Source organism: Phoca vitulina, unplaced genomic scaffold, assembly GCF_004348235.1.
Source record: "Phoca vitulina isolate PV1807 unplaced genomic scaffold, GSC_HSeal_1.0 scaffold43, whole genome shotgun sequence".
NCBI classification, from domain to species: Eukaryota; Metazoa; Chordata; class Mammalia; order Carnivora; family Phocidae; genus Phoca; species Phoca vitulina.
This window is the reverse complement of record NW_022589746.1, coordinates 13,753,854-13,768,537: the sequence shown is the minus strand read 5'-3', so window position 1 is coordinate 13,768,537 and position 14,684 is coordinate 13,753,854. Positions and strand designations below refer to the sequence as shown.

The 14,684-nt window shown below is 40.3% G+C and overlaps 1 protein-coding gene across 2 annotated transcripts in view; it reads right to left on the bottom strand.

Annotated features, from left to right (window-relative positions):
- The window catches only part of PRKG1 (protein kinase cGMP-dependent 1), a 1,214,718-nt gene that overhangs the window by 10,411 nt on the left and 1,189,623 nt on the right, over positions 1 to 14,684 (bottom strand). For both annotated transcript variants that reach the window (XM_032430422.1, XM_032430421.1), the window contains exons 11-14: positions 14,442 to 14,581; positions 13,410 to 13,499; positions 4,136 to 4,277; positions 2,564 to 2,727 (exon numbers count right to left, since the gene is read on the bottom strand). In XM_032430422.1, coding sequence (XP_032286313.1) covers positions 2,564 to 2,727; positions 4,136 to 4,277; positions 13,410 to 13,499; positions 14,442 to 14,581 — 536 coding nt within the window. The remainder of the gene's footprint in view (positions 1 to 2,563; positions 2,728 to 4,135; positions 4,278 to 13,409; positions 13,500 to 14,441; positions 14,582 to 14,684) is intronic.

Here is a 14,684-nt window from a genome sequence, read left to right as displayed (position 1 = left end):
TTTATAGTTTTTAGGTTTGTGGTTACCATGAGGTTCATATATAATATTACTACTTATAGGCTATATTAAGTTGATGGTGACTTAAGTTCAAACACATTCTAAAAGAACTTGATTTTTACCCCCTTCCTGCCCCTTTGTGTATATGTTGTCATATTTTACATTGTTTTGATATAGTTGATTTTACTACTTTTGTCTCTCAATCTTCATACTAGCCTTATAAGTCACTGCTCTATTACCTTTACTGTATGTTTGCTTTTACTAATGATTTTTTTTCCTTTCATAATTTTCTTCTAATTATGGTCTTTTCAACTTAAAGAGTTCCCTTTAACATTTTTTTTTTCTTTTTCTAGTAAGGCCAGTTTAATAGTGATGAACTCCTTTATTTTGATGGTCTGGGAAACTCTCTTGCAAATCTGAATGATAAACTTGATGGGTAGTGTATTCTTGGTTGTAGGTTTTTTCCTTTTGGCACTTTGAATGTATCATGCTACTCCTTTGTGACTGCAAAGTTTCTGCTTAAAAATCAGCTTATATAGTCTTATGGGGTTTCCCTCGTACATAACTAGGAGCTTTTCTCTGGCTTTTGAAATTTTCTCTTTCTCTTTAATCTTTGACATTTTAAATATTATGAGTCATGGGTTTATCTTGTTTGGAACTTTTTGGGTTTCCTAAATCTGGATGTCTACTTCCTTTTCTGGGTTAGGGAAATTTTGAGTTATTATTTCTGCAAATATGTTGTCTGCTTTTTTTCCCTCTCTCTCCTCCTTCTGGGACCTAGATAATGGGAAGATTGTTTGATATTTTCCAAGAGTTTTTTTTTTTTTTTTTCCCCGTGCACTTGGGGTACTTTCCATTGCTCTCTCTTCTAGATCTCTGATCCATTCTTCTACTCTGACTCATTCTTTTTTTTTTTTAAGTTTTGTGTTGTTCTTTCATTTGGAGCGTATTCCTCTCTCTCCTCATTTTGTTTGACTTGCTTTGTTTCTATAAGCAGAACTTGAAGGAACGATCTTGTGTACGGTCAGCCCTGTGTAGACTACGTGGCCTGGTGACTGTGGCTGCCTGTACAGAGCTGTAGCTACCCTGCACTTGGGGGCATGGACCTTTTGGTGTGGGGCCATCCTGCTAGGATGGCCAGAGCAAAGTGGGCATGGGTGGGGGCAGTCCCAGGGATCTCCACAGAGAAGACGCCTGGCAGGACAGCTGAAGTGGGCATGAGTTGGGGTGGTCCTGGGGCTCTCCAAGAAGGGGGCATCTTGGCAGGACAGCTAGAGCCAAGGTGGGTAGGGGACAGGGGTTATTCTGGCAAGTCATCTAGAATCAAAGTAGAGCATGCCTGGAGTGCTCTGGGGTGCTCTGCACCTGTTTTACTTTGGTGAGATGGCTGGAGCCATCATACCCTGGTGTGTGCCATGCTGGGGCCTGGGCTCACTGAGGTGGCAAGCCAGCTAGGGTGCCCGGGCTCTGCTCCCCTCTGCACTATCAGGGTGGGGAGGGAACATAAGTAGGGGTGCTCACCAGCCCCTCAGACCTGTAGAGAGTTCCAGCAGCTCTCCCGCCATTTGGCAGGGTTCTAGGGCTGTTTCCTTTATTTGAAGTTGCCCTTTTAAGCCACAGTTTTTTTTTCTGTGCCCAGGGCAGATGCATCTGTTCGCAGTGCCCCTGTACTATGCCTCCCCACTGCAGTTCACGCATTGGGGGTGGGGCTCCCCTGTGTCCCCAACCCTCTCACCTCCATCTCCCCTGACTTTCTGTATGGGGTCCCTTTCTATCTTTTGCTGTGCAGAAGCCCTTCAGTCAGTCCTCAGATTCCCATTATTACTAATGTTTTTTTTTTTTTTTTTTTTTTTACATGAAGCCCTTCTCGGGAAGCCACATCTCTGCCTGGAATGCTCTGTCCTTGCTCTGTACGTCTAAGACCCCTTCTTCCTTTAGGGCCCAGCTACAGTCTTGCCTTATTCAAAAGCCTCCCCAGACAAACTGAGCCCTCTTCGGAACTCTGTGGTTTATAATGATCCTGCTACTCCTTGTCACCCGGGCATGGCAGGATGGTGTATTTGTTTTTCTTTTCCTTGAGGAGCTTACAGTCTATCTTAGACCTGGAAGTATTTAGTTGTGGATGACTATAATATTATTACACAGAAGACCTGCAAAGCATTCACATTTCATTTAGATATAACAATTGTTAATATGTCCTCTTATTTCCATAAATAGTTGACCCTAGGTATTTTTATAACACTATTCTCTCCCTTGCTTCATTGCTGGCTAAGTGACGAGGCTCGAAGACCTCACAGAAAGACACAGGATTATTCCACATTCTCATATATGTATAAAGATTTAGCAATGATGAGGCCCAAAGTGGATGTTGAGTTTCTTTTGCCCTCATTGGACCCGTTTTCGAGTTTGATTTATGAACTCCTGGTGGCTAGCATAACTAATGGCAGTGTTGGAACAAGACATGGTGAGATGTGCTTTAAGACGGCCTGAGCAGAAGGGTAAAGGCACGAGTCTGCAGCTGTCTGCTGGTCTATTTTTATCAGTGGTTCTATGTCAATGTCCATACCTGCCAGTCAGAAGTTCATACATGAGGATTCCTAGTGACCAGTAGTCGGCGGAAATGTCATGGCCTTTGTTCAGGATGATCTCTGGAGCTACATACTCTGGAGTCCCACAAAAAGTCCATGTTTTCTTTCCAAATCCTATTTTCTTTGCAAAGCCAAAATCGACCTTACAAAGACAAAAACAAGTTATTTCAATGACCCTTACATTAGGCTTAAAAGCAGTTAAGTTACTGAGCTGTGGTGCACTTATAATACAATAAAAACAGATGCCCATTACTGTAGTCCTATGGTCTAGAAGGAGTTGTCTCTACTTCAAACCATACCAGCCTCCCTGATCAAACTCAGGTTCAACAGGAAAAGTTGAAACCTGAGTACAGGAGGAAACTGACATCATTACAAATAAAGGCAAATCTTTCTTTCCAGAAATATTTTCCATCTTTTCTTCCTTTCATACCAAGGGAGGTTGGGCCAGAACTCCTTTACTGAAAATGTTTACAAGACCAGTTGGACCTCCTTGACAAATTTTCCAGAATATGCATGATTTCTGCTGGCTTGAGGAGGTTGACAATCCATTTAGTATTGAGAAGCCACTTCGCTGCTGAAGGAGCTCAGTCACAAAGTTCATCCCCGCCCTTGGTAAACACAAACAGGGATAAAATGCAAATGTGCTCTTTGTTTTTCTAGAAACCTTTTGATGGAGGAACATCAAATGTTGAAAATGTATTTTTTCTAAAACAATTTGGTTGAGAATCTAAATCATTAACTGTCTTGATTTGATTTCTTTGAACACCGTATGCTGAATAGAAATCCAGAAGTTTAAAAAAAATAGGCCCTGGCACATGCAAAGGCCATAAAAATTGTACATTTTATAATAAGAGAACTTCCCTCCTACAGTTAAGTCTTTAGAGTGCTTGACTCATTTTATTATTATTATGATCACTACTATTATAATTAAAATGACCTGGATAATCTCACCTACCAAGCCCATTCCCCCCTCCCCCGCCCCGCCCCTTAAGATTATACATAAAACAGGGTTCCTGGATAGCTCAGTCAGTTAAGAGGCTGTGTTAGGCTCAGGTCGTGATCCCAGGGGCCTGGGGTTGAGTCCCGCTGCTAGCTCCTTGCTCAGTGGGGAGTCTGCTTCTCCCTCTGCCTCTCTCCCCAACTCGTGTTCTCTCTCTTGCTTTCTCTCTCAAATAAGTAAAATCTTAAAGATTATACCTGAATCTAAAATATTAAAATGATTCATGGTTTTCTACAATGTAAATATCCCTTCCCTGTGAATGGCAGAAAGCAGATTCAGAAAAGGTCTACAAAGGTCTTCTAGGTCTAGAACATAGCCATTTTAACACAGTCTGCCAAGGGAGTATTGATTTAGATTTAGCCAATTTAATTTCTTATAAAACTTTTGCATCATTTGAAAAGAATGGTTGGCTGAAAATAGTAACTCTAAAATCTGCTTTTAAGAAAAGTTAACAGCATTTACAAGGGGAAACGGAGATGTTAATGAACACAGCTTGCCAAGTGAGTATTTTAAAACCGCAGGGTGGACACCCTGTGTAGAGTGCACTGACCAGCTTGGTGTAGCCTCTGTGATCCAGGATGAGATTTTCTGGCTTGAGGTCCCTATAAATGATTCCTTTGGAATGCAGATAGGCGAATGCTTCCACCACGCATGCTGTGTAAAATCTGGTCGTAGAATCTTCAAATGAACCTCTGAGATCCGGAAAACGAAAGCACATAAGACATTAGTTTCTCGGATATGATTTTAGTTATGTTTTCTCATTTCCTGATGTTCCTTTGCCAGAGTTTCACCCCAGAGACCCACGTCCTCCGGGCAAATGTCACAGGATTGGCACGGCCTTGGGTTTTCAAGGGCACGTGAGGATCAAGTCAAGGAATTCTTTGCCCTTAGGAAGGGATAGTTAAATGTAACCTGCAAGCCTGCCAAAGAGCTCAACCACACAGTTCTTCTGCGAACTTGGTGGCTTCCTCGCAGCAGCCCCCTGCCCTCTACCAAGGCACAGCTTCTGGCCAGGGGGAGACGAGTCCTATTTCACGGGTTTGTTTCGTTAAGCAGAAGTTTATAGATTCGGTCATATTTATTTTTAGAGAGCTTGTTTCTGAATCTCCCTAAATAATTCAGATACAGTTCATGAGAGGATGAATAAAAAAGGTAATGTTTTCAAAGAACCACTTAGGAAATGAGGTGTGATGCTATGATGTAATCATATCTCACAAGCTAAATACTCTGTTTTTGAAACTTTTGCCAGCAAGAGACATAATATCTACGTCTCACCCTATTGCCTTCTTATTAAGAAAAGATGGGGTAAAGAGATAAGTCGAAGGAAAAAGGTACTTGGAAGGGAATATAGATTAGGAAACTTGATTCTGAGGTTTAGCAAGAAAGCACAAAGTCTCTGTCTCTCCCTGTCTTTATTTATCTAATGAAATAACAATAAAGGGGGAAAAAACCCAAAAAACAAAAACACCAGCATCTAAGGTTAGCTCCTTAGTTCCTGTTTAAAGAATTTCATGGGAAAAAAACAAACTGTATTTCGCTTTTCCCAAGTAGTAAATGTAATGTAATGATTTCCTGATGTTTCTGGAACATTCCTGTGAACAGCTGTTCCAAAGGAGGCTGGGAGGTGAGACGAGCACACTGGCCGTTAAAGGGAGTGTGGCCCCAAACTCGCTTCCACTACAGTCCCTGATGCCAGTTAGCATTTTGGTGACTTTTGCTTCTTTTTTCAGTATTGAGGAGTAGACGTTAACACACCGGGAAGTCGAACATGACTGGCATTTTTTTTTACAAAATGGAGCAGTGAATCCAAGGCAAAAGCAACACCTTTCAGGTCATTTTTACAAAGACCTAGTTTCTTCTAGAAAGTTCCTCAACTACTAATGTCCCCTGAGTTGTCACTGAAATAATTAGCTCTTCCCAAACATCTTCCTTTTGAAATACAATTCAAGGCATGAGGATATCTATGCTTACAGATACTAGAATCATCACTATAATTATGAAGATTCTAGTTTCTCTTCAACAATGTCTGCATGAAACAATTGTGAATTTATAAGGACAAGAAAAAAGTTTCTTAGAGTAGGAATGATACATGGTATGCTGCAATTGTCTGCTGACCTGGAACTCTCTTTGCAGAGGGAACACTGTGCAATTCTGTGTATTGAGAAGGCGGTTGGAGTAGTGCCTTGAAGGTCTTTTCTTCTTTGCTCTGAAACAAGTATGCTTGCCCATGAAGAGCAGCGGATGTCTTTGAATTGGAGATCACCGGTAGTGAATAGTAAGTATCCCCATGCAGATAATGAGCACAACTTGAACTGTACCGAGTGCCCTATGCGACTCCAGTCCTTTGTCACTGGAAAGCTTTGCAAAGTCACGGCAGAAGCAAAACAAAACCAGACAGTACGTGGAATATAGCTCTGTCTTATTTCACATTACATGTTTTAATGAGAGACTTAGTGACTTCCTTGTATCAGTCCTGTCTAGCTGTGATTTAGGTGGGCCTTTTTGAAAGCCTACAAATTCTTGATTACTCTTGGAGATTATTTCTGCAGTTGTGACTTTGGGCAACATCTCTGTTTTCCTTAATATTCATTTGGTAATGGAACCAAATGGACAAATACATTGTGAGTATTGTCAGGAAAGTGAACACTTAGGAGAGATCAACTTCTCATGGAATCTCTGCTGAAGATAAATCTCATTTATATTCTAAGTTGGTCATTAGCAGGAAGATGAAAAAAAAATCCTAATACAAACTCAGATTCATTAGAGGAGGCTCTAAGTTAGGAATATGGACACTGAAGCAAGAATCCTGGGCTCACATTTGGGTTTCGCTTGTTTAATGTTGAACAACTCCCTGTACCTCCCTCAGACTCTATGATTCTCTTGTGCAAAATGGGGCTGGTAATAGAAACTATCACACTGGATTGTCTTAAGGATACAAATAATTGATACGTATATTTAGAATTAGTGCCTGGCACACAGCCGGGTACCTGATAAACATGAGCCAATCTACTTGAGCACCAAAAAAGTCTTCTTTAGCTGCTGTGTCTTAATCTAGAAAAACTGAATGACATGGACGGGTCTGCAGTCTTCTGGGGATGGGAATGAGGGGTCTGCAATACCTAATTAACACTGTCTTTGGGGTATTTGCTGCCATGGGTAAGCTCTGAAGGGTCTTCTGCTAATCTCTGTTCTTTTCATTTTCTCTACACTTCTCACAAATGCATAGATTGCCTGCCAACTTTCATCATCAAGTGAACTGACCACCATTCACCTCTGGGTCTTCAAGGTTTCTCTGATTCTGAGCCATTTTGGAATTTGGAAGGTTCTAGAAAGCTGGTTTCCATTCCTTTAAAAATATTTTGAGTCTCTTCCCTATAGAAGCATATTTGTAATGATTTTTAAAATTAAATGAAAAAGCTATCTCAAATCTTGCTCTGTGACAAATCGACATAATATATGCATACAAAATATTTATCAGCTTCACAGCTTCATCCCTGAACCTTTGATGTGGGTAATTTGTGCGTTGTAAAATACACTTCTGGAAAGCAGTCAGAAAGCATGGCATCAGGGGGACTCGAAATGAAAAATTACTATTAGAATTGAAAATGACAACATATATGTGATCTAAAACAAAAATGAAAGCTTGTTTTATCAACAGAAAGTTGCTTAAAGAAATAAATCACTCCCCTAAATAGCTCTTGAAAATAATCAATTATGCCCTGACAGTTGTGTCATTTCAATTAAAACAAGTACGGAATGGGGCCTCACACCTTCTTCGAGAAGGGGCTGGTAGTTTCCTGTTAGGTAGAGGGCAGTAGGTAACATTTTGAGAGAATGAGAGAAGTATGTATACTTATGGGTAGACCCAGCGTTCGATTTCATCAGTGTTTAATCAACTTGTCATAAACGGAGTCCTGGAATGACGGAAAGCAACAAAGACAAAGCATGTTCCCTCTTTTGTCTACTAACCCCAGTCATCAGTGGGTGCACACCTGAAGGGTGTTGCAGCCCATGAACGTTCTCTGCCAACTGTAAAGCTAGGGAGGCTAAATTAGTGTGAAAGTAGACTCATTTCCTTGAAATACTTTGCTTTTTGTTGTTGTCAAAGTGTAATTAAAATACAGTGTTGGTTTCAGATGTACAACATAACGATTCAGCGGACTGTACATCACTCAGTGCTCACCACGGTAAGTGGAGTCCCCGTCTGTCACCAACTGTTATTACGGTATTACTGGCTGTACTTTTCCTCTCTGACTGATTTATCTTATAACTGGAAGTTTGTACTTCTTCATCCCCTTTATCTATTTCACCCATCCCCCCCCCCCACCAACCTCTCCTCTGGAGGAGACAAACTAGTCTGTTCTTTAAAGAGTCTGTTTTGTTTTCAAGATTCCACAGATGAGTGAAATCGTACAGTATTTGTCTTTCTCTGACTTATTTCACTTAGTATAATGCTCTCTGGGTCCATCTGTGTGGTTGCAAATAGCAAGCTCTCATTCTTTTTTATGGCTGAGTATGTTCCATTGTATGTACACACCCCATCTTCCTTATCCGTTCATTTGTTGTTGGACACTTGGGCCGCTTCTGTATTTGGCTGCTGCAGTAAACACAGGGATGCATGGATCCTTTCACATTAGTGTTTTTGTTTTCTTTGGGTAAATACCCCAGCATAGAATTACTGGATCATAGGGTAGTTCTGTTTCTAATTTTTTGAGAAACTCCCATACTCCTTCCAGAGTGGCTGCACCAGCTTGCATTCCCACCAACAGTGCATGAGGGTTTCTGTCTTTTTGATTCCAGCCATTCTGACGGGGGAGGTGGTATCTCATTGTGGTTTTGATGTGCATTTCCCTGATGATGAGTGATGTTGAGTGGCTTTTCATGGGGCTGTTGGCTACTGTATGTCTTCTTTGGAAAAATGAATATTCAGGTCCTCTGCTCATTTTTTATTTGGATTTTTTTTTGAAAATAGCATTTGCAAATATCTTCTCTTATTCACTAGGTTGCCTTCTCATTTGCTGATGGTTACCTTTGCTGTGCAGAAGCTTTTTATTTGAGTGTAGTCCCAATAGTTTAGTTTATTTTTGCTTTTGCTTCCCTTGTCTGAGGAGATGGGTCTAGAAGAATGTTGCTAAGGGTGATATCAAAGAGATTACTACCTATGTTTTAGAAGTTTTATGGTGTCAGGTCTCACATTTAGGTCTTCAATCCATTTTCAGTTTATTTTTGGGTACAGTGTAAGAAAATGGTCCAGTTTCATTCTTTTGCATGTAGCTGTCCAGTTTTCCCAGCACTCTTTGAAGAGATTTTTTCCCCATTGTATATTCTTGCCTTTGTTGTAGATTAACCATATAATAGCATCAGTTTATTTCTGGGCCCCCTATTCTGTTCTATTGATCTGTGTGTCTATTTTTGTGCCAGTGCCATATTGATTACTAAAGCTTTATAGTATAGCTGGAGATCCAGGATTATGAGACCTCCAGCTTGGTTCTTCTTTTTTGGGATTACGCCAGTTCTGAGAAAAATGCAATTGGTATTCTGGTGGACATTGCAATGAATCTGTAGAGTCCTTTGGTAGTATGGACATCTTAATATTCTTCCATTTGTTTGCCTCATCATCAATTTCTTTCATCAATGTTTTATAGTTTTCAGAGTACAGGTCTTTTACCTCCTTGGTTAAGTTTATTCCTAGGTATTTTATTCTTCTTGGTGCAATTATAAATGGGATTGTTGTCTTAATTTCTTGCAGGTGGGCAGGGAAAAAGAAGTGGCAAGGTCACTAGGTGAGCTGTCCACACTGGTCTTTCTGCCACAGCTGTGGGTGCACCAAAGGGCAGGCCCCCCCCCCCCCCGCTGGTAACTGAAAGGCGTGGTTATCTTGCCCTCCTCCCTGGCACGAGCAGGAGTCCCTTTGGAGGGATGGCTGCTGAGGGAAGCAGGTTGAAGGAGACGGGTCCACAGGGAACGTGGGAGTGGGGCACGCAGTGCTAGAGCCCTGGCTTCCCCAAGTGTCTGCCCATCGAGGCTGGAAAAGGGAAGAGAAATGCCTGCCAGCCCTTTTTTTCCTGGAGAAGGCTCCTGAAGATTCCTGCCACTCCGGTGCATGCTCTGGAAATAAATGTCCTTCACGTGACTCCAGGCACTTTTCAAATTGCCCTTTCTGTGCCCTGCTGGCAGCTTATTATGCTGGTTCTTTAAGGGTGGGGGACTCCATTTTCTGTTGCCCTCAGGCTCTTCTGGAGTTAAGGCCACTGATGTCTCAAGTACCTGGACCCAAGCCCCGCTGATTTTAAGCCCTTGCTGAGTTAAGCGTTATTGGAAATGGTCTGGGTCCCCGTTATCCCCGTGCTGGGGGTGCCTGGTCCTCCTGCTTCTCCATGCTGGCGGTGCCCCTCCTGGCTGTGATTAATCTCATGGGAGATCTGGTTCCCAACCGTGTGTCTGTGCCTCTTACCCTTTCCAATGTGGGCTCTTCTCTACGACGAACTGTGGAAGGCTTGCTATGACAGTCTTCAGGTTGTTTTCAGAGTTCTTTGTATAAATGTAGCTGTCATCTTGGTGTGTCCCTGGAATGAGGTGAGTTCAGGATCCTCTGATTCTGGTACCCTCCTGACCCCTTGAAATACTTTTGAGCTGCACTATCCATTTTGTCATCCTAGATGGAATTTAAATAATTACCCTCCACAGTATAGTTAGAATCAAAGAGAATGGAGATTTAACTTACTGGCCCGCTTACAAAACACATCCAGGAGAACACATGACTAGAAGTAAGATGTGCGTGATTTGAAAATTATGGTTTCTGAAATAATTATTCAGGAAATATTAATATATATTAAAAAAATTTAACAGTTGAAATGTTGAGTTTTAGACTAGACTACTATAAATACCAATTTTAATATGTGCTTATATTAGGATATATTAGCATTTATATTAACCACTTAACATTTTTAAGGAAGTTGTAGGGATTGCCAGTTCTTTAAGTATTATGGAGGAAAGGTGAATAAAATATAATGCGTACACACCTATTCCAAATAATGGTACAGAATATGTGGAAAACACAAAGTCACAAGTGAGAAGACAAAACATGATAGCTACTAAAGAATAGACCAAAGAAATAATTGCAACAATTAACATTTCAGGGGTGTTACTTATATCTCAAAGATAATAGTCCTCCAGTCCTGTTTGTATATATGGTATCATTCTACTTTATAGTATTTTAATTCTTAGTTTTTGACAACAAAAAAACCCCACTCTGTGTTCCTTTTCTATGTGGATGAGGAAAAAAAGAGGGGCAGGAGGTGGTCATCTCACTTACTAGGTGACAGGAGGAGGAGGGCTGTTGCTATCCAGACTTCCTTTGCTAAATCCCTGAGGCATTACCATGTTGGTCAAGAATGGTCACACAAGCCTTTCTTAAAATCAACCCAAATACATTTCCTTTATCCTTTCAGAATAGCTTCTCCCTACTGCTGCTTTCCTCGGATGCAAAAAGAAAACTGAATGAATTGAATGGGATTTGTTTTGACCCCAGATATTTTCCTTTTTCTCTTGGCATTTTTTGTTGTTGTTTCTTTCTAACAATTAACTTTTAGGACTTCCAGCCTCAAAGAGTGAGAAAGCTAGTCAGTGGCAATATTAACTGGAGCCTGGAGCTCCACAACTATGCACCCCCCACCCTCAACCCCAGAACCAATTTATTTTTTGAGTAGTGCGGAAAAAAAAAAAAAGAGAATAAAAGCAGTAAGGTGCTATATGCATATATAATAGTTCTATTGCTTTTAACACCAAGGCTTCAGCCCTCCTGAATCTTTAGGAAGGAACAGGCAGCCTTTCTAGCTCCAGATCATGCCTCTTCACGTAGTAGTAAGCGCACGGCGGGGACTCCCCAACCGTGTATCCCAAACCCAGGGATGATAAAAGGGAAGGAAATGGACCTGACCAAAAAGCATGCCGGGTGGAAAGGACCATCCACCGATATTTTGCCTCCATCCACTCCTCCAAAGGTAAACCGCTTTTAAATAGCAACCTTAGGTGCCCTGGCTGATCAAAATACGTCTCCCTCGGAAGCCTTGGCTGGCATTGATGAGCCAACAAAATGCAAATTGAGTTAAATAGGGGAGAAATAGGAAATAATATTTTCTTTCAAAAACTAGATTGAAATTGGATTCCTATGCATGTTTGATGCCCCGTAAGTGGACTTGAGATTGATTTGTGTTGTTGCCTCTTAAAGAAGTTAGTTAATAAAAGCTTAAAATATTTCCTCTCCCTCTGTGGCTTATTATTGCTTTCATGTTTACTTCCACCTGTAAATCTTCTATTCTAATTAGAACAAATCAGGGAAGATATTTCAATTTCAAATAAATTAGGGGATTGAAAGGTCAGGTCAAAAATAGAACCACATAGACATTAACTAACTCACAAATCAGAATGGTAACTTTATGCAGCAGTCCGTAAATTATGAGAAGGGGATCACATTTTTTTTTTATCAATCAATCATTGTATCACCAGCTTCTAGCACAATGCCTGGCATATGATCTGTGCTCAAGTATTATTAGAAATAATGTAATAATGCACTATAAACATCTTAGTACAGATGTTTACCCTGGCCCCTACTGCCAACATGATGCATTGCCCTATATACTTATTTCCCTTAAAGAAGTGAAACACAACATCAATGTAATTAGGACAAGATAAGGTAAAAAGAAATCCAATTGATACATACAAGGAAGGCAAAGGGGATAAGACCTGAAAGGTCAATGCTTCCAAAGACATGAAGTTAGTTAGTTACCATAAGAATGCTATTAGGAATGAGACTTCATAAGCTACTCTGGGTTCTATTAATTACTGTTCTGGGATATCTACAGAGTAACAAGTTTTCAAAAAATAGCACGGCTTTCTGGCAACAACAGGGCAGTCTACAACAGAGTTTCAGTAAGATGTTACCCAATGAAGGAGGATGTGGGTAAGACTGTAACAAATATGAAAAAAGAAAAGATGTCAAAAGGTGAACCTTCAAAGGAACAAGGATGACTTCTAAATGTTTGATCAGTCATAGGAAACGAGCAAAAGATCGTTCACAGGAAAAGAAAATTGTCTTTTAAGTAAAAATTTAGGATTGGTAATGATCTCCTGGGACATTTTATAGATTTTTAGTTTGCTAGTTCTATAAATAAGAGATAGAAACAAGCACTAAGTAGACCGAATTTACTTGCCCTCAAAGGGCAAACATAAGTCAATCTGAATTAGATTGTTTACGTGAAATACTGCTTATAAGTGGATTCATTTTTTCCTAAGATCGGCTGAAGCCTAAAGAAGATGGCTAGAACTTGTTAATTTTGAAACCAAAGAGCAATGTAAAGCCAGAAGAAAAAGTAACTCGGGGAAAAAAGCATTCTCAATGTCAGGAAAGGCAGACTGCCCATCTGGCCAATGAGTAAAGCAATTAAGCTGACAATTAATCCAGATAGCAACTATAACCCACCTCTGTTCCCTTCAGTCACAGCAACAAACTGAATTCTAGGCATACAGTCAGCTGATTCTGATATTCAGGGTAAAAAAAAGACCTGTGCATATACCTTGCTAGGTTACCATTTCCATGCTGGACTAAGCCTTTATCATTAGTTACGAATCAGAAACAGAGTGAGCGTCACATTGACTAAAGCATGTATGTACGGTGGGTTGTAGCCCATATTTACTTATTTTCTGAAATATAAGCATATGTAACATGTAAATATGATTTTTATACTTTATAATGGACTCTTCTTAGGACTATCATAGTCAACTACATTTTTAGAGAAATGATAGACATTTCTTAAAACTCCTACCTATCCCTGAGAATGGTCCAGAGCTCTCCACCCAGGCACACTTCCATCAACATGTACAAATATTTGCTGTCCTTAAACGTTCTGTACAATCTGTGAATTGCAAACAAGAAAACAAGGGTTATAAACATTGTTGTCTTTGAAAAGAATGTAAATGCTTTAAGTGCTCAGATTACAGTCTTATACTTGATTTACCAAGCTTGAAATGTCATTAAAGGAAAGAAAGGATTAGGAAAGATTAAAGGAAATCTGTTTGCAAATAGGGAAAAGGAGGCAACAGGCTCCTGACTAAGGTATGTATGGTGTAGGGGCTAGTCTTTCCTGGGCAATGAATGGAGGAGTCCAAAGGATTATGGACCAAGGTGGCTTCTTGGCGTCCCAGTTTGGCTGATGTTTTAAGCATGGACACTTGAGCCACATTGAGTGGTGATAAACATGCAACCTACATGCATATAAAATAGATATACTTTACAAACATAGACATGTATGAAATTCCCTTGCTGTTCCTTAAGTTCACCTTATGCCCTGTTTTTAAGTGCCCCTGACAAATTAACTAGAACAGGTTTTATTTTTTGGTATATAAGAACTCCCTGTTATCCTCTAATGCTCTGAAAATACGGATATGGAACAGTCATTTCATTTTTTTAATCTTCAAAAAATTAAATTTACATATTAGTATTCAAAGGGAGGATAATTTGATTTTTGTATTTTTGTCTTTCAAGCTCCAAAAGTCTATGTAGGGTTTTTCAGTCACAGAGAGCATAAAATGGAATGTCAGAAATGGAGAGATCTCCTTTGGGAAAAATGTTCTTTTCACAGAATCTGATTCTTTAAAAAAAAAAAAAAAGGATAGAATCAAACTTCAGGGTTTTTTTTTTTTTTTTTTAAGCCTAACAAAACTTTCTTAAAATCAGATTTAAAAATGTTTCCTGGGTGAATGAAATGTGTGATGGTGAGCAGGGGTGGCGACGGGTTTGGTGGCTTGACTTTCCACGGAGAGTGGGCACATCAGCCCGGGGGGTGTGGGGTCTTTACCTCACTATGAAGTCGGAATGCGCCCCCTGCATGATCTGCTTCTCTGAGCGGATATGCTCCTGCTGTCTCGTATCCACAATGTGGCGTTTCTTGAGAATCTTCATGGCAAAGGTTTTGGATTCTTCACTTTTCAACTGGACCTTAAAGAAAAGCACAGAAAATAAGTGAGAAAAAGTCCACAGCATTAATATAACAGAGTGCCTTCTCATCCCCAAATTACCCAGTGTGCTGAGCACAGCAGGG